We start from the raw sequence: 20,199 nt of genomic DNA, 5'->3' as shown, positions 1-20,199 counted from the left end.
ACTCCATGTGTCGTTTTTTTGCATTGGGGCTTTTGCCAGTTAATAACCCCTCCAAATACACAGCTACTTTCTTCTCAAATCATTATTTCTAGGTAGAAACACCCTAGTACATCTCAAGGAGCCTGCCTCAAGTATTTTTTTAATGTGTCGGATTTGTAAGCAATCCAATAATAAAAATACATAAAACTGAAGCATACCACTTGGGCTCTGTGCTATAGGAGCTATATAATGGCTGTCCTAAACTGTATTAAAGGGGTACTCCAGTGGAAAACTTTTTTTTCTTAAATCAACTGGTGCCAGAAAGTTAAACAGATTTGTAAATTACTTCTATTAAAAAATCTTAATCTTTCCAGGACTTATTAGCTGCTGAATATTACAGAGGAAATTATTTTCTTTTTAGAACACAGAGCTCTCTGCTGAATCACGAGCACAGTGCTCTCTCCTGACATCTCTGTCCATTTTAGGAACTGTTCAGAGTAGGAGAAAATCCCCATCACAAACATAAGCTGCTCTGGACAGTTCCTAAAATGGACAGAGGTGTCAGCAGAGAACACTCTGTTCCAAAAAGAAAATAATTTCCTCTGTAGTATTCAGCAGCTAATAAGTACTGGAAGGATTAAGATTTTTTAATAGAAGTGATTTACAAATCTGTTTAACTTTCTGGCACCAGTTGATTTAAAAAAAAATTATTCCACTGGAGTACCCCTCTAAGCCCACCAACACCTACAGGTACACCCTCTATATCACTACAGATAACACATTGAAAAAACATGCTAGACAAGAAAGGCATTAGTCTTTATTTACCAATGTCCGTGTTGAGGATAAAACACCAGTCTAGTTATATTTTTCAGCTGTGAATGTGAGCAGCAGAAAACATATGACTGCTGTGCCATTTATAAGCTGATATGACAAGAATAATATTCTTACTATTATCATCATCAAATCTTTAAAAGGTAACTCTCACTAAAAAAATGTTTGCTATTGCACTCCTTATGGTAAATAAAAAATATTTCTAATATACTTTGTTTAAAAAAAAATGAAGTTTTCTATGTTTTATTTGTGCTTAGAAAAGCTCAAGAGCACATTTTCCCCCTCTCATACAGACTTTGGACCAAAGTCCAAACACTGAAAGTGCAGCCTGGAGTGCTGAGGGGGGGGGGTGTCCAGCCTCATCCAATCATAGCTCCTCTCACACTTAACTGCCATATGCTGTTGGTTGGACACCCCCCCTCAGCACTACAGGCTGCACTTCCTGTGTTTGGGCTTCGGTCCAAAGTCTGTGTATGAGATGGTTGAAAATGTGCTCTTGAGCTTTTTTAAGCACAAATAAGACATAGAAAACTTCATTTTTTTTAAACAAAGTATGTTCGAAATATTTTTTATTTACCATAAAGAGTGCAATAGCAAAAATAAGTTTTAATGAGAGTGCCCATTTAACAAAAGATTCTTCACATTTATCCTTCTTTGCCAGGTCTCAGTTAAGGTGCTGATTTTCATGACTTCTCCTTTATGAATCCTCTTCAGGATTTCTTGTATTGCTTAGTGGCATCATAATTCTGAAGAATTAAAAAAAAAAAATAATGTTGCGGCTTTGTCCATGCCGCTCAGGAATTCAGAGTCTGTAAAAAGCTGGAATGCCTTTATGCTTGGTCAACTCAAAGGGTAAAGTCTGAACGGCTGTGGTAAAAGTACATAGTTAAGGCTTCTGGTGCAGTTTGTAGACAGCAAGAGACCAAGGCTTCAGCTTAACAGTCTGTTCCAGTGATGCATAAATGTCTTAGAACTGCTTAACCCAATAAGGATCAGTACAAAAAGGTACAGCGTCATTAAGATAGCAAACCGATGGCTTGAGAACCAAGATGGCTGCTTGGACCTGCATGATGGGAAAAAGAAAGATAATGTTTTTAAAAGATAAATTTAATTATTTAACAATTGTACAATTAAACTAACGCTGTATGGGCTTTTTGCCTTGGAAATGATGACACTTTGGTCTAGTATTGCAGCCCAGCCCTATTCACCTAAGCTGCAAAACCAGACACAACCCATGTGGCACTAAACAATTCCCCTTACGTGCGATTCATTCTTGTAGTCACTTCTCCACAGCCCTCTATGGATCTAACCATAAACTGTCTTGTATTACGGTAAAGGCTTTACAGCTACCGCATGGACCATAAGAACATGGCCCCATCTTGTATGTACCTTCCTACAGTAGGTGTTATTTCTTTATTTACCAAAATGTATTTCTACATTTACCAAATATAAAAAGTTGGTTAATTCTGTTATACCTTTCCCATAAGGGGTGTACAAGAATAGAAAGTGCCCAGCTAAATATAATAGGGTTTTGGAGGCCCTGGTGATAAGATGTCTGATCGCGGGGGGGGCGCGCCGCTGGGACTCCCCCCGCGATCTCCCTGCAGAAGCCCGCATTCTATGCGTAGCTGCATCTGAAGTTTCAGAAACCTCCGGGCTTCCAAGACGGGGACGTCAAGCCACGCCCCCTCCATTCATTTCTATGGGAGGGGGCGTAACTGCCGCAACGCCCCCTCCCATAGACATGAATGGACATAAGATGTTTTTGCCTGGAATACCCCTTTAATTGCTGCTTATCCGTTGAAGTAAAAGTCCTGCAAGGGCCCTGCAGTCAGCTCAAGGAAGATTTTATGCATGTGAGCATTTGCTACATATCCCTATAGTTGGTGCACAGTATACAATTGATACTTTATATTGGTATATTGGTATAAGTTATTGTTATTATATATGCGGTTTTATGTGAATAAACATTTCTTGCTATTACCCTAATTGGACTCACGTTTTCCCCTACAGCATATTCATACAATACCTACTCATCTGTATATACAGCAGACCTCATAGGCCTTACTAGAGGACAGAAATATTAGAAAGTTGTATTGGGTACACAACTTTTTCTCCTGTGCCAGTCCTCGTTTGGTCCTTTTCTATTCTTTCCTTTTCTGGTGTTGAGCAACCTATACCCACCTTTTTTAGTATGATGTTCACTATTGTTATTTGCACTGACATCTATGTATGTTTCACTGGAATTGTAATATGTGCAGATTTATTTTCTTTGCTTATGCTTGTACTACCGATTGTTGCTTACCGTATTTTCCGGCATATAAGACGACCCCCAACTTTTACAGTTTAAATATAGATTTGGGGATTTACTCGCCGTATTAGACTACTCCTCTACTGCGATATACGGTACCTTACCACTGTTCCCTCACACTAGGTAGGCAGAATAGTTCCCCCACATTAGGTTGGCAGTATAGTTTCCCCCACATTAGGTTGTAGTTCCCCCACATTAGGTAGGCAGTGGCCCCCCACAGACAAACAGCCTTCAGCCATACACAGCGTATGATTGGAGGCTGTATGTCTCTGTACTGCCTCACCTCAGTACTCTGACCACCGCTCCTCCGTTCCGGGGTCACAATCTACTGCTATGCCCTATAGGCCAAAACAGTAGGTCCCGGGACCGGAGGAGCAGTGGCCGGCGCACCGAAGAGGATGTGCTGGTAACTTACCATACCCACGCGTCCTTGCTGCTCCGTTCCACTCTGCCGTTTCTATGGGTGCACGCACTGGACATCAGTGACGTCCATGCGTGCGCTACCTCCCGGCGGCCCCTGCGTTTTTAAAGTTAACGCAGGGCCGCAGAAAGGTAACTGGGACATCCTTGTGTCCCGAAATATATTTTGGGACACAGGGATGTCCTGGATGTGAAGAGGGAAATTAATCTTGGCCGGAATGCCTGGGGTATGGATAATCCATACCCAAGGCGTCCCGGCCGACTGCAGCACCTGGCGTATAAGACGACTTCCGACTTTTGAAAACATTTTACCGGGTTTAAAAGTTGTCTTATATGCCAGAAAATACGGTACTTTTAATAAAACAAATAAATAAAAAAAACTTAATTCAATAAGACAGAAAAATTCCTTTGCTAGCAAAGACTGACTGGTTAGCTCACCTCCTCTGTGGTTGTTCCTGAGAATATACCAGAAGATATTTTACTCGCAACAACTCATTATTGGTCACCACAAAGTACTTCTCTGGAACGTCACCCCCTTCGCTGTTCCGTGCTCTCGCTCGCTTGCGATCTATTTCAGAGGAGTCTGAGCAGAACAGGAAGCAAGCAAATATATTAAATAAAAAAAAACATCAATATGAAGAAATGTGCACAGAAGCAAACATTTAAAATACAACAGGACCTATAGATAGGGTGCGCTCACTGTCCCCATCTGTCCCCATTTTTTTCCCCCCGTTTAGGTACAGTTGTTGCTGCTTGTAAACGGATTACAAACTGTTGTAAAATAATCCCAGTGATGTCAATGAGATTTTTTTACAATCCTTTCACATCAGTTTGTACCCGCCTGCGCTCATTTCCATTTTTTTTTTTTTTTACGGGAGAAAAGACAATGCATGCAGTATTTTTTCTCCCGTCAAATAAATGGAAGAAAAAAACGGATACAGTCAATTTAACATTGAAGTTTATGGAAAGACGGATGAGCCTTTAATGTCATCCGTTTGCATCAGTTTTTCCAATCCATTTTTTGATACGTTTTTACTTCTGAGCATACTCAGAACCCAAAAAAAATTTATTAACTGAAAAATAACAGATCCAAACAGATAACATCCGTTTGCATCCGTTATTGTCCGTTTCTTTTTTAAGTCTGTTTTTATTTTTGACGGGCGAAGAACGGCCGTGTGAACGCAGCCTTACTTTTGATTTCACTTATCTGCTTTGGAAGCACACAGATAATATGTCTCACCTTTTTTCTTGACTTGGCACTTAACATCGGGATGATCAATGACTTCACACATGGCCACACAGCTAAGGATTGGTCCCAATATGCTATGAGCCCATCCGTGTCCATGCGGGCTGTAAAGGAGAGCTAGGCTGAGGTCGCTGGTTAAGTAAGTGCCTTCCCCAAATAAAGATGTCTACAAGAACATGAACGGTAACATAAAAATATGGACACGTTAAATATGACTAATAGAAATACTAGAGATGAGCGAACTTACAGTAAATTCGATTCGTCACGAACTTCTCGGCTCGGCAGTTGATGACTTTTCCTGCGTTAATTAGTTCAGCCTTCAGGTGCTCTGGTGGGCTGGAAAAGGTGGATACATTCCTAGGAAAGAGTCTCCTAGGACTGTATCCACCTTTTCCAGCCCACCGGAGCACCGGAAAGCTGAACTAATTTATGCAGGAAAAGTCATCAACTGCCGAGCCGAGAAGTTCGTGACGAATCAAATTTACTGTAAGTTCGCTCATCTCTAAGAAATACTCCAGGCAAAACTTACTCTACAGCAGTGTTTCCCAACCAGGGTGCCTCCAGTTGTTGCAAAACTACAACTCCCAGCATGCCCGGACAGCCGAAGGCTGTCCGGGCATGCTGGGAGTTGTAGTTTTGCAACAGCTTCAGGCACCCTGGTTGGGAAACACTGCTCTACAGCTAAGGGGGTGAAGCATGGCACAGGAAATCAAAGACACTCAGAAAAAATACACTGCCATGCACTGCCCCTTCAAGCCCTGCATTGGGCATTACATGGTATCAGTCTTGCCCTGAGTGTGCCATCAAAGATGTTTTCTGAAGAACAAAGAAATGACCTTAGAATTACCATCTCCACGTCACTCAATAAGACACCACCACACAATAATTTTATATTAAAAGAATGGAGAGAGATAAGTGGATGTCAGACACCACTGGTGACACTTATCTCTGGAGGAAACAGGATTGGAATAGGAGATCTGATGGAATCTATGCTTTGTTCTACAACAGAAGTTTGGCGAGTGATTGTAAATCAATAAATACATCAGATTTCTGGTGGACCTTATCCCCGAGCTGCAAAGTCTGATGCAAGAAGTTATTTTAGAGCTGCAAGTTTTAGGGACCCTGCAGTATATGTAAATCTATGAACATGCTTGGCTGCGTTCACACTGCATTTATGGCTTCTGTTTAGCGTGTTTAAGCATGTACGCTCCCAACTTACAGGCTAAACATCTCTATAAGGTTCCTTCAGATGAAATTAGTTTTGGCCTCTGTTAGGCTGGGTTCACACCACGTTTTTTGCAATACAGTTCGCGTATCAGGTTTTTGATAAAAAATAAATAAATAAATAACAGATTCCTCAAAACCTGACTAAACTGTACCAAAATGTGTGTACAAATTTTAAACCATATACGGTTTGAAAAATGATGTCTGGTTGCATCAGTTTTTTAAGAAAAAAACTTATATGTTTTTAACTTTTCATTCCATTATAAATAAAGTTTCACTTGTTTGATTGAAATTCCAAGAAAAAAATTGTGCAAAGTCAAAAAACGTATGGTGAAAACCGGATGGAACCGTACCCACATATGGTTCTGTACGGTTCCCATTGACTCTCATGTTAAAAAAAAAAACGTATACGTTTCAATACGTTTACGTTTTCACCAGGACCAAAAACCGTGGTAGGCTATAGTTTTGGGTACGGGAAAAAAACTGACAAAACTGTACAGGATGCAAAACGGAAACAATCTGATGCATCTTTTGGCATACGATTTTCAATGGAAAGTCAATGCATATGGTTTTCAATACGGTTCCGTATGGTTTTGATATTGAAAACGGATACGGGAACTGTATTGCAAAAACGTGGTGTGAACCCGGCCTCAGGGTGCATCCACACCATGTTTTTGCAATACAGTTCCAGTATCAGGTTTTTGATGAAAAACCGATTCCTCAAAACCTGACTAAACTGTATCAAAATGTGTGTACAAATTTTAACCCGTATACGGTTTGAAAAAATTATGTCCGGATGCATCGGTTTCTTAAGAAAAAAACTTATATGTTTATAACTTTTCACTCCATTATGAATAAAGTTTCACTTGTTTGATTGAAATTCCAAGAATAAAACTGTGCAAAGTCAAAATCCGTATGGTGAAAACCGCATGGAATCGTAGGCACATACGGTTCTGTACGGTTCCCATTGATTCCCATGTTAAAAAAAACGTATACGGTTTCAATACAGATTTTCACCCGGACCAAAAACCGTGATAGGCTACGGTTTTTAGTACGGGGAAAAAACGGACAAAACTGTACTAGATGCAAAACGGATGCAACTGGATGCAGTGTCCATTTTAGGACATAGTCAGCCCTACCTCCATCCTCCGTCAGGCAAAACTGCGTCCCGCCTCCTCCCTCGGACCAATCTCCGTCAGGCGTCAGCCGCAACTCCCTCCTCCCTCCTTTGTCATCCTAAAGTCTCTCATCCAAAACTCAGTCATCCCTCAGACAAAAAACCTTCCTGCTGTGTAGCAGAGCCGAGTCAGTGTCGGCTCTCTGTTATACGGGTTCTGCTGTACATGCTGTGCAGCGTCGGCTCTGCGCCTGAGGGAGAATCGTCTGAGACATGACGTGTTTTGGATGAGGGACTTTTGGATGAGGGAGTTGTGGCTGAAGGATGACAGCGATTGGTGAGAGGGAGGAAGAGGGATGCCGTTTCGCCTGACGGAGGACGGAGTTGCAGCTGACGGCGATTGGTCCGAGGGAAGAAGCGGGACGCTGTTTTGCCTGACAGAGGTACGGCTGTCGACTGACGATGTCCTAAAATGGAAACCGTAAATATGGTTCCATACGGTTTTCAAATTGAAAACGTATACGGGAACTGTACTGCAAAAACGTGGTGTGAATGCATCCTTAGACTGGTATACAGCAACATATGAAGTATGGACCAGCGAAGTAGACTATGCTATTATAAAAAGTGGGATACTGAAAAAAATTTATACTGTGTACTAGTAGCCTATGGGTGACAGATGTTACTGAATGGCATCTGTTATTTCAGTTAATGTATAAATCATAAGCTTTTCGACACTGTATAGTATCCATCATTGTTTCCATAAAATGTATATATTTGTAGCATTTCCAGCATACAAGTTCACCAGAGACCTATAATGCAATGTAAATGCCGCCTGATATATGCTTATAGGAGTACTCTGGTGGAAAACTTTTTTTTTTTCTGGTGCCAGAAAGTTAAACAGATTTGTAAATTACTTCTACTAAAAATTCTTAATCCTTCCAGGACTTATTAGCGGCTGTATACTACAGAGGAAATTCTTTTCTTTTTGGATTTCTTTTCTGTTACGACCACAGTGCTCTCTGCTGACACCTCTGTCCATTTTACGAACTCTCTAGAGCAGCATATGTTTGCTATGGGGATTTGCTCCTGCTCTGGACAGTTCCTAAAATGGACAGAGGTGTCAGCAGAGAGCACTGTGGTCTTGATAGCAAAGAAATCCAAAAATAAAAGAATTTCCTCTGTAGTATACAGCTGCTAATAAGTACTGGAAGGATTAAGATTTCTTTTTTTTTTTTTTTAAAGAAGTAATTTACAAATCTGTTTAACTTTCTGGCATCAGTTGATTTAAAAAAAAAAAATTAAAAAAAGTTTTCCACTGGAGTACCCCTTTAAGGCAGTGTTTCTCAACTGGGTGCATCCAGCTGTTGCAATACTACAACTCCCAGCATGCCCGGACAGCCGAAGGCTGTCCGGGCATGCTGGGAGTTGTAGTTTTGAAACAGCTGGAGGCACCCCGGTTAGGAAACACTGGCTTAACCCCTTAACGACGCAGGACGTATATTTACGTCCTGCGCCGGCTCCCGCGATATGAAGCGGGATCGCGCCGCGATCCCGCATCATATCGCGTGGGTCCCGGCGCTAATCAACGGCCGGGACCCGCGGCTAATACCACACATCGCCGATCGCGGCGATGTGCGGTATTAACCCTTTAGAAGCGGCGGTCAAAGCTGACCGCCGCTTCTAAAGTGAAACTGAAAGTATCCCGGCTGCTCAGTCGGGCTGTTCGGGACCGCCGCGGTGAAATCGCGGCGTCCCGAACAGCTGATCGGACACCGGGAGGGCTCTTACCTGCCTCCTCGGTGTCCGATCGACGAATGACTGCTCCGTGCCTGAGATCCAGGCAGGAGCAGTCAAGCGTCGATAATGCTGATCACAGGCGTGTTAATACACGCCTGTGATCAGGATGAGAGATCAGTGTGTGCAGTGTTATAGGTCCCTATGGGACCTATAACACTGCAAAAAAAAAGTAAAAAAAAAGTGTTAATAAAGGTCATTTAACCCCTTCCCTAATAAAAGTTTGAATCACCCCCCTTTTCCCATAAGAAAAATAAAACAGTGTAAAAAAAAAATAAAAATAAACATATGTGGTATCGCCGCGTGCGTAAATGTCCGAACTATAAAAATATATCATTAATTAAGCCGTACGGTCAATGTCGTACGCGCAAAAAACATTCCAAAGTCCAAAAAAGCGTATTTTGGTAACTTTTTATAACATTAAAAAATGAATAAAAAGTGATCAAAAAGTCAGATCAAAACAAAAATCATACCAATAAAAACTTCAGATCACAGCGCAAAAAATGAGTCCTCATACCGCCCCGTACGTGGAAAAATAAAAAAGTTATAGGGGTCAGAAGATGACATTTTTAAACGTATAAATTTTCCTGCATGTAGTTATGATTTTTTCCAGAAGTGCGACAAAATCAAACCTATATAAGTAGGGTATCATTTTAACCATATGGACCTACAGAATAATGATAAGGTGTAATTTTTACCGAAATATGCACTGCGTAGAAACGGAAGCCCCCAAAATTTACAAAATGGCGTTTTTTTTTCGATTTTGTCGCACAATGATTTTTTTTTCCGTTTCGCCGTGCATTTTTGGGTAAAATGACTAATGTCACTGCAAAGTAGAATTGGCGACACAAAAAATAAGCCATAATATGGATTTTTAGGTGGAAAATTGAAAGGGTTATGATTTTTTAAAGGTAAGGAGGAAAAAACGAAAGTGCAAAAACGGAAAAACCCTGAGTCCTTAAGGGGTTAAAGGTAAGTGTAATAAATCAGCAATATGAGCTACTATGTCAAACCTTGTTAAGATGGCAGTGCAAGCCATTGTGCAGAATGGAATGGAAGTTCTCCAGACGGCTGCCGTGCAGGGCATACATCACATCCATCTCCCCACGGGTCTCCTGGAATTTGGTATTCAGCTTCTCGCAGTATTCTATTTCAAACAGGAAGTCAGGAGTTGGCAGAGCAAGACTGGGAGAGCCTGGCAAGGCCTGGATGTTCTCAAACTAAAACAGTAAGGTAGGGTGAACCGTAGCTCAAGGCTGGGGTATGTTACCAATATGGTTAGTACAGACATGGTTTCTTGCTGGTTACTAATATATTTTAGCTGTTGCAGAAATTTCTGTGACTGTCACATTTATCTGAATGGTGTTTGTAGCAGTCCATGAATACACTCCAGCAACAACCCCAATTCAGAGGATTGGAATGGATTTTTAGTAGCAGAAACTTCTGTAATGAATCTGCCACATGTTAATATAAAAATAAAAATTATATACACACACACACACACACAGTGGGGCCAAAAAGTGCTTAGTCAGCCACCAATTGTGCAAGTTCTCCCACTTAAAAAGATGAGAGAGTCCTGTAATTTTCTTGAGAAAAAAAAATCCATAAAATCACATTGTCTGATTTTTAAAGAATTTATTTGCAAATTATAGTGGAAAATAATTATTTGGTCAATAACAAAAGTTCATCTCAATACTTTGTTATATATACCCTTTGTTAGCAATGACAGAGGTCAAACGTCTTCACAAGGTTTGCACACACAGTTGCTGGTATTTTGGCCCATTCCTCAATGCAGATCTCCTCTAGAGCAGTGATGTTTTGGGGCTGCCGCTGGGCTATACGTACTTTCAACTCCCTCCAAAGGTTTTCTATGAGGTTGAGATCTGGAGACTGGCTAGGCCACTCCAGGACCTTAAAATGCTTCTTACGAAAGCCACTTCTTCGTTGCCCGGGCAGTGTATTTGGGATCATTGTCATGCTGAAAGACCCAGCCACGTTTCATCTTCAATGCTCTTGCTGATGGAAGGAGGATTCACTCAAAATCTCACTATACATGGCCCCACATTCATTGTTTCCTTTACACGGATCAGTCGTCCTGGTCCTTTTACAGAAATATGGTGTTCTTTGGATGCAACTAAGCATTCTTTCTCCTCCAAACATGACGAGTTGAGATTTTACCAAAAAGTTCTACTTTGATTTCATCTGACCATATGACATTGTCCCAATAGTTCAAAAGTTCTTTTTATGACAGGATGACATTAACGCTTAAGGATGTAGTTTGGCAAAATACAATAAAAGTATGCAGATTTATTGGTTATAAACATAAATGAGTAATAAACACAATGATATATGCAATTGAATATCAATTAGATATAATAGTAAACATTACAAGCTTGTTAATTGACTACATATAGTAGAACAATACATGTGAGTAGTAAGTAACTTGTTACAATAAAACAAAAGCTACTAGCTTAGGAATATCATATAATAAAAAGGTTACATATCACTCTATCCAGAGGAAACTGATGATATCAAGATGGGCAATATCTAATCATAGACATCTCAATATGGAATGCTAAATACACCCCCCACCCCATTCTAACCAACTACAAATCAAATGACTCCAAGAATGAGAAAATCCATCTAAGGATATAAACATGGAAGAACTATGATATACTAGACTATATTTTAGGAGGAAGTACTTGAAACAACTTTCCTGTGTGGGAAATATACTTATAACACTTAGTTTGGCATGTAGGAATTCTATCAATGTCTAAGCAATTATTTAATGCTTTGATAGATTATGAGTCCTGATTCTTCAGCAGGTAGAATGAAGTCTCATAATATCCTAAAACTATAATCTCAATATGGAGATAATTAATTATTTTATTTTATTAATTTATTCGCCAATCTAAATGGTATAATTCCATCCACATTATCCCAATTAGTCTTAATTAAATGGAATACCATTTTAGTGTCACTTACCAAGTCTATATAAGAACCTCACTTCTGGTCCTAGGAAAATTGAAAGGTCCATCTCATCGTCATGGATAGCCATTGGTCTGGTACCGTGTGATCAGTCCGCTTGCTGGGATCTCACATGGCTTTTCCACCTGGTTGGACATTTTTCTTGTACCTTTTGTGTTCTTTACAGAACAGCACTGTCCCTAACATCTGGTTTACCAGACTTTTTAATTAGACACACCCTCCTAAATTGAAGTTCCTCAATGAATGTAGGTTGGGCGTGTACATATGGTAATGACTATGACATCACTATAATACCCATATTGCCTTTCCTGTCGGTGTAATGTCAACTACCCATAAGCTAGGGGGGTGTTATTGCATAAGCAATTAGCATCATTACCATTAAGGGTTAACTGTCCAATGTTGGTTTCAAACCCACATTCCACACTTGAAGTATGGAGCACTATATTAATAGGTTCAGGGATTATTTTTGACATATAAGTAATTAAAACCTGGACTCTCATAGACATCTTGGAGCCTACCTAGACATCCAAATTGATTAGAGAGATAAGAATATCATGGAGGTTTCTTTCACACAGACGTGTGAATCTCTCTGTCTGTCTTATCTAAACAGCCATAAATATCTAAAGAGTCAACAAGTATTCTACTCCCAGACTGGCACTTGAATAGAAGAACTTTAGAATACACTGTGGTCTATTTAGAACATACACAAAATGGCCAACGTCATGTTATTAAACATATAAAACATAGCGATTCATTTTCGGGGCGTATAATTAGCACAATACCGGACATGTACTGACTTAAGCAGTGGGACACGTCCCCCTGCATGATTTGAGTCCCTGTCGGCGTAGTGTGTTACTGATGGTAGCCTTTGTTACTTTGGTCCAAGCTCTCTGCAGGTCATTCACTAGGTCCCGCCGTGTGGTTCTGGGATTTTTTCCCACCGCTCTTGTGATCATTTTGACACAACGAGGTGAGATCTTGAGTGGAGCCCCAGATCGAGTGAGATTATCAGTGGTCTTGTATGTCTTCCATTTACTAATAATTGCTCCCACAGTTGATTTCTTTACACCAAGCTGCTTGCCTATTGCAGATTCACTCTTCCCAGCCTGGTGCAGGTCTATAATTTTGTATCTGGTGTCCTTTGACAGCTCTTTGGTCTTGGCCATAGTAGAATTTGGAGTGTTACTGTTTGAGGTTGTGGACAGGTGTCTTTTATACTGATAACAAGTTCAAACAGGTGCTGTTAATACAGGTAGCGAGTGGAGGACAGAGGAGACTCTTAAAGAAGAAGTTACAGGTCTGTGAGAGCCAGAAATCTTGCTTGTTTGTAGGTGACCAAATACTTATTTTACCGAGCAATTTACCAATTAAATCATTAGAAATCCTACAATGTGATTTCCTGTATTTTTTCCCACATTCTGTCTCTCATAGTTGAGGTATACCTATGATGAAAATTACAGGCCTCTCTTATCTGTTTAAGTGGGAGAACTTGCACAATTGGTGGCTGACTAAATACTTTTTTGCCCCACTTTGTGTGTATATATAATTATTGGTGTTAGTACAGACTGACTGAAACAAAAACAAAGCACAGACAAAGTCCACAGCACGTGATTGGGATTTGTAAAATGTGCTGTGGATTCCACCCCCATGGAAAATCTATAGCATGTCCAGTATGTACAGATGTTCACCAGCAGAATACCTAAATATCAATGTTACCTTTTCCTTTTTAAGGCATTTGATGGTGAAAAGCTTCTCTGACAGAATCCAGTTCAGCAGACTGAGGAGTTTCTGGTCTAACTTGGAATTGCTTTGGATGAATTCCTGAAGGCTGGGTAAGACATTTGTGTCGGCAATCTACCAAAAACAAAGAGACTTCAACAGACACTGGAACTTCCAGAAAATGTCACATGCAATAGATCTATAAACTTCCTGATACATTTCTATCTTTCAGCCTCATTGTTCTGCCGGTGGTGAGGCATAATATACCTATAGACAGGCTGTTTTCAATGGTCTGTCAGAAGCTGGTGGGGGGGGAAACCAGGATCGGGCATGCTGGAGATCAACTATCTGAGTCTTTCATTTTCCTCGGAGAATCTCCTGCTAGAGGAGTCTAACTGCAGCTTACTCCCATGTTCTGTCTGATAACACATGCACACTTGGCCAAGCTGTGCAAGCATGTGTATGGAGGGTTAAGAGAAAAACCATTCGCCAAACACTTATTTGTCAAACAGCTAAAGATGGTGTATGGACACCTAAACTGAAGGATACTCCCTATATATGCCACGCAGTTTGACCAAAAAGATATATGACAAAGGGGAACACTTTAAAGGTGTACCTGTAAACTTCCAAAGGATAGGGGATAAGATATCTAATCGCAGGGGGTCCTGCTGCTGGGAACCCCCGCCATCTCTCCTGCAGCACCCCTGACATCTGGAGCACGGAGTGAGCTGAGCTCTTTCCATGATGACTAGCGATGCAGGGGCCAGAGGTTTGTGACATCACGGCCCCACCCCCTCATGACATCACACCCCACCCCCTTAATGCAAGTCTATGGGAGGGGGCGTGGTGGCCATCATGCCCCCTCCCATAGACTTGCATTGAGGGGGGAGTGACATCACCATCCTCCGGCCCCTGCATCGCCAGTCATCAGGCATGGAGCGAAGCTCACTCTGCGCTCCAGATGACAGGACGTGCTGCAGGAGAGATCGCGGGGGTTCCCAGCGGCGGGACCACCGCAATCAGACATCTTATCCCCTATCCTTTAGATAGGGGATAAGATGTCTAGGGGCGAAGTACCCCTTTTAGCATCTCCATATTTTTCAGATCGGCATGGAGAGATGCCTTCCATGATGCGCTGTCAGGTTGTTGAAGTAACCAGAGAGAGAGTTCCATGCATGAGTCCGAATAATTAGAAATGGGTTTGTGCATGGAACTCACTGGGCATCATACAGCTGGAATGTATCACTCCATGCCGATCTAAAGAACCCCGCAGGAGTTCAAGTTTACACCTAACCTAAACTGTTTCTGCAAAACAATAATATTATATCATTATTGTAAGATATAAGGGGATCCTAGAAACACAACCATAATTGATCATCTTCAGTTTGGCAGAAAATCCAATGGCGGATAATAGAGGTATACACAGAGGATTTACTCACCAAGGCATCAAAATCTTTGTATTGGTCACTGGCATAGAAAGTAGGAAACGGTCTCAAAACGGAGTCCCTCTTGTAGCTTCTGAGAGCAGACACAAAGAGGCTGCATTTCAGATCTGCTGCTAATGGATCTCTAGTGATGATCTGCTCTACCATTGCTTTACTCCAGGTTCAGAAAGCACAAAGAAATTGCTCTGGGGACAGAAAAAAATAAAAATAAAATGTTCTATACAAGGAGGAGAACATTCATGCTGAAGTCTATAGAATTAAAGGGGTCCTCCGCTACTCAGCGTTTGGAACAAACTGTTCCGAACGCTGGAGCCGGCACCGGGAGCTTGTGACATCATACCCCAGCCCCCTCATGATGTCACACCCCGCCCCCTCAATGCATGTCTATGGGAGGGAGCACGCAACAGCAGGAGGCACCCTGGTTGGGAAACGCTGTTCTATGGGAAAACATATTTAACTACTTTAATGTTTCCAACCATGCTACTAGCATCACGACAGTTAAATGGCTGTGAGGCTGCGCAAGACTATATCCCCGATAGGCAGGCATGTTGCAACAATTGTCAAGTAATCCATCTGAGTCCATCTTACATAGGTCAGATACACGTAAAGGTATCATACACATATTCCAATAATACCTAGGTCTCCATACTGTGGACCTCCAGCTGTTGCAGAACTACAACTCCCAGCATGCCCGGACAGCCTTTGGCTGTCCGGGCATGCTGGAAGTTGTAGTTTTGCAACAGCTATCAGTGCACAGTTTGTAGACAGTTGCCCTATTGGAATTACACTAAGCTGGGATTGCAAAACTGCAACTCTCAGCATGTCCGGTCAGTCAACGGCTTGCTGGGAGTTGTAGTTTTGAAACAGCTGTTGGCTCATAGTTTAGAGATCACTTTTCTATTGGAATGAGATTGCAAAACTACAACTCCAAGTTGCCTATCCGGTCATGCTGAGAGTTGTAGTTTTGCAATAGCTGGAGGTCCACAGTTTGGAGCCTTTTGTGATAAGGGTGCTATAGTATGTGTGGGTATAGTATGTATGGGCATTGTATGGGTATAGTATGTATGTGTATAGTATGTATGGGCATTGTATGGGCATTGTATGGGTATAGTATGTATGGGTATAGTATGTATGGGCATTGTATGGGCATTGTATGGGTATAGTATGTATGGGTATAGTATGTATGGGCATTGTATGGGTATAGTATGTATGGGCATTGTATGGGTATAGTATGTATGGGTATAGTATGTATGGGTATAGTATGTATGGGCATTGTATGGTATAGTATGTATGGGCATTGTATGGGTATAGTATGTATGGGCATTGTATGGGTATGGTATGTATGGTATAGTATGTATGGGCATTGTATGGGTATAGTATGTATGGGTATAGTATGTATGGGTAATGGGTATAGTATGTATGGGCATTGTATGGGTATAGTATGTATGGGTATAGTATGTATGGGTAATGGGTATAGTATGTATGGGCATTGTATGGGTATAGTATGTATGGGTAATGGGTATAGTATGTATGGGCATTGTATGGGTATATTATGTATGTGTATAGTATGTATGGGCATTGTATGGGTATAGTATGTATGGGCATTGTATGGGTATAGTATGTATGGGCATTGTATGGGTATAGTATGCATGGGCATTGTGTGGGTATAGTATGCATGGGCATTGTATGGGTACAGTATGTATGGGCATTGTAGGGATATAGTATGTATGTGTATAGTATGTATGGGCATTGTATGGGTATAGTATGTATGGGCATTGTATGGGTATAGTATGTATAGGCATTGTATGGGTACAGTATGTATGGGCATTGTAGGGGTATAGTATGTATGGGTATAGTATGTATGGGTATAGTATGTATGTGTATAGTATGTATGGGCATTGTATGGGTATAGTATGTATGGGCATTGTATGGATATAGTATGTATGGGCATTGTATGGGTATAGTATACATGGGCATTGTATGGGTACAGTATGTATGGGCATTGTAGGGGTATAGCATGTATGGGTATAGTATGTATGGGCATTGTATGGGTATAGTATGTATGGGCATTGTATGGGTATAGTATGTATGGGCATTGTATGTGTATAGTATGTATGGGTATAGTATGTATGGGCATTGTATGTGTATAGTATGTATGGGCATTAGGGATGTAAGAAAAAAATCGATTCTCGCGATAATCGCGATTTTTTCATTTGCCGATACTGAATCGATTCAAAATATTTTTGAATCGATTCTTTTAGGGATGTGGAATTTTTATCTCCTGACGCCCGGAACAGCATGTCCTGGGCATCAGGAGATAAAAGTTCCACATTTGTGGAGCCGGGCAGGTCGGATCTGACACGGCGTCGCTCTGGGTGTATGGAGCGGGCTCCGACTTGTGCCCGCTCCGTACTATGCGACCCCCGGCTGATTTCAGTAGCCGGGGGCCGCCGCTAATAGCCTATCACTGGCCGAGGCGGGACATCGCTGCGGCCGGTGATAGGCTGAAGCTCCATGTGACGTGCCGGGCTAACAGGAAGTAAGAAGAATACAGCCCGGGGACCCAACACCTGTACCGGAGCTCCGGGGGCTCGTTGGCAGGTAAGAGAAAGTGTGTTTTCTTTTATTTTGCAGCCCGGACGTGATAACATGAGAAAAGTGTGCACCGGAGTACTAGATCGCCGCTGTCAAAGCTGACAGCGGCGTCTATTGGGATCTATGAATGCTCCCAGGTGGGCGATGTATCGGGATATATCGCGATGTATCGTCACCTAGACGGTATCGCGATATATCGGGATATATCGAATCGCCACACTGGTATCGCGATTCGAATCGAATCGCCAAATTCTTGGCGATTCACACCCCTAATGGGCATTGTATGGGTATAGTATGTATGTGTATAGTATGTATGGGCATTGTATGTGTATAATATGTATTGGCATTGTATGGGTATAGTATGTATGGGTATAGTATGTATGTGTATAGTATGTATGGGTATAGTATGTATGAGCACTGTATGGGTATAGTATGTATGGGCATTGTATGGGTATAGTATGTATGGGCATTGTATGTGTATAGTATGTATGGGTATAGTATGTATGGGCATTGTATGTGTATAATATGTATTGGCATTGTATGGGTATAGTATGTATGGGTATAGTATGTATGTGTATAGTATGTATGGGTATAGTATGTATGAGCACTGTATGGGTATAGTATGTATGGGCATTGTATGTGTATAGTACGTATGGGCATTGTATGGGTATAGTATGCATGGGCATTGTATGGGTATAGTATGCATGGGCATTGTATGGGTACAGTATGTATGGGCATTGTATGGGTATATTATGTATGTGTATAGTATGTATGAGCTCTGTATGGGTATAGTATGTATGGGCATTGTATGTGTATAGTACGTATGGGCATTGTATGGGTACAGTATGTATGTGTATAGTATGTATGGGCATTGTATGGGTATAGTCTGTATGGGCATTGTATGGGTATAGTATGTATGTGTATAGTATGTATGGGCATTGTATGGGTATAGTATGCATGGGCATTGTATGGGTATAGTATGTATGGGCATTGTATGGGTATAGTATGTATGTGTATAGTATGTATGAGCTCTGTATGGGTATAGTATGTATGGGCATTGTATGTGTATAGTACGTATGGGCATTGTATGGGTACAGTATGTATGGTATAGTATGTATGGACATTGTATGGGTATAGTATGTATGGTATAGTATGTATGGGCATTGTATGTGTATAGTATGTATGGTATAGTATGTATGGGCATTGTATGTGTATAGTATGTATGGGTATAGTATGTATGGGCACTGTATGGGTATAGTATGTATGGGCATTGTATGGGTATAGTATGTATGGGTATAGTATGCATGGGCATTGTATGGGTATAGTATGTATGGTATAGTATGTATGGGCATTGTATGTGTATAGTATGTATGGGTATAGTATGTATGGGCACTGTATGGGTATAGTATGTATGGGCATTGTATGGGTATAGTATGTATGGTATAGTATGTATGGGCATTGTATGTGTATAGTATGTATGGTATAGTATGTATGGGCATTGTATGTGTATAGTATGTATGGGTATAGTATGTATGGGCACTGTATGGGTATAGTATGTATGGGCATTGTATGGGTATAGTATGTATGGGTATAGTATGCATGGGCATTGTATGGGTATAGTATGTATGGTATAGTATGTATGGGCATTGTATGTGTATAGTATGTATGGGTATAGTATGTATGGGCACTGTATGGGTATAGTATGTATGGGCATTGTATGGGTATAGTATGTATGGGTATAGTATGTATGGGCATTGTATGGGTATAGTACGTATGGGCATTGTATGGGTATAGTATGCATGGGCATTGTATGGGTACAGGAGGCCACATCCAATATAGTGGTTATCCCATGCAACCATGTGTGTGGATCAGCAGAGTTATCATGGGGTCCTATACACATCACACAGGCACTGTACAGTGAAGCTTCTTATGTATATACTATGGAAACACTATTTCTACTATCAGGTACAGTTCACACAGCCTGCACTGACCACACCGGGCTTCCGTACACCTCTCCATAGACTGACACACGGGATTCTCACCTGGTTTCCTTATAGACACTGGGCAGACCATGCTCACTTCCGCACAGCTGACGTGTCTCACATCAATTCAGGCTCATAGCTGCCCTCCGGACTGCCTGCGCTCTACATCACAGCAGTAAGCCACGCAGGCAGTCAAGGTAATTCCTCCCGGGTCTTCAGCCGCAAAGCACGCTGGGAGGTGTAGTTTTTTGGAGTAAACACACATGTGCAGGAGATGGTGCTTTGTAGCGTGCGTCTCTCCCACTCGTGAAACTAGAAGTGTAGAGACCCAGGCTGCAGAAACAATGGGGGTCATAGTCCTCCTATACAATATTTCAGTGTTTCCCAACCAGGGTGCCTCCAGCTGTTGCTAAACTACAACTCCCAGCATGCCCGGACAGCCGTTGGCTGGGAAACACTGCTCTATTCCATCTTGGCGAAATACCTTGCTAAGAAGTGGCAAGTAATATATAGCTGGGGTAGGCAGTTACCTAGGGAACCAGGGAAGG

The 20,199-nt window shown here is 41.5% G+C and overlaps 1 protein-coding gene across 1 annotated transcript; it reads right to left on the bottom strand.

Moving 5' to 3' along the window:
- Positions 1 to 1,355: 1,355 nt before the first annotated feature.
- PARP16 (poly(ADP-ribose) polymerase family member 16) lies at positions 1,356 to 19,865 on the bottom strand. The gene is made up of 7 exons (XM_056571733.1): positions 19,712 to 19,865; positions 15,069 to 15,259; positions 13,627 to 13,764; positions 9,936 to 10,142; positions 4,782 to 4,953; positions 3,980 to 4,124; positions 1,356 to 1,873 (listed from the first exon to the last, which is right to left on the bottom strand). The coding sequence occupies exons 2-7, from the start codon at positions 15,219 to 15,221 to the stop codon at positions 1,741 to 1,743; spliced, it is 948 nt and encodes a 315-aa protein (XP_056427708.1). The 5' UTR covers positions 15,222 to 15,259; positions 19,712 to 19,865; the 3' UTR covers positions 1,356 to 1,740.
- Positions 19,866 to 20,199: the final 334 nt, after the last annotated feature.

Source organism: Hyla sarda, chromosome 4, assembly GCF_029499605.1.
Source record: "Hyla sarda isolate aHylSar1 chromosome 4, aHylSar1.hap1, whole genome shotgun sequence".
NCBI lineage: Eukaryota > Metazoa > Chordata > Amphibia > Anura > Hylidae > Hyla > Hyla sarda.
Note: the sequence above shows the minus strand (reverse complement) of the source record. Positions and strands in the feature narration are given on the sequence as shown.

Bases quoted from the DNA above. Each gene is read 5' to 3' on its own strand.
- PARP16 (XM_056571733.1), bottom strand. From the start codon at position 15,221: ATGGTAGAGCAGATCATCACTAGAGATCCATTAGCAGCAGATCTGAAA. The intron at 13,765-15,068 runs GTGAGTAAATCC...TGTTTTTGGTAG, and splicing joins ACAAAGATTTTGATGCCTTG to ATTGCCGACACAAATGTCTT. The intron at 10,143-13,626 runs GTAACATTGATA...TTACTGTTTTAG, and splicing joins AATGCCTTAAAAAGGAAAAG to TTTGAGAACATCCAGGCCTT.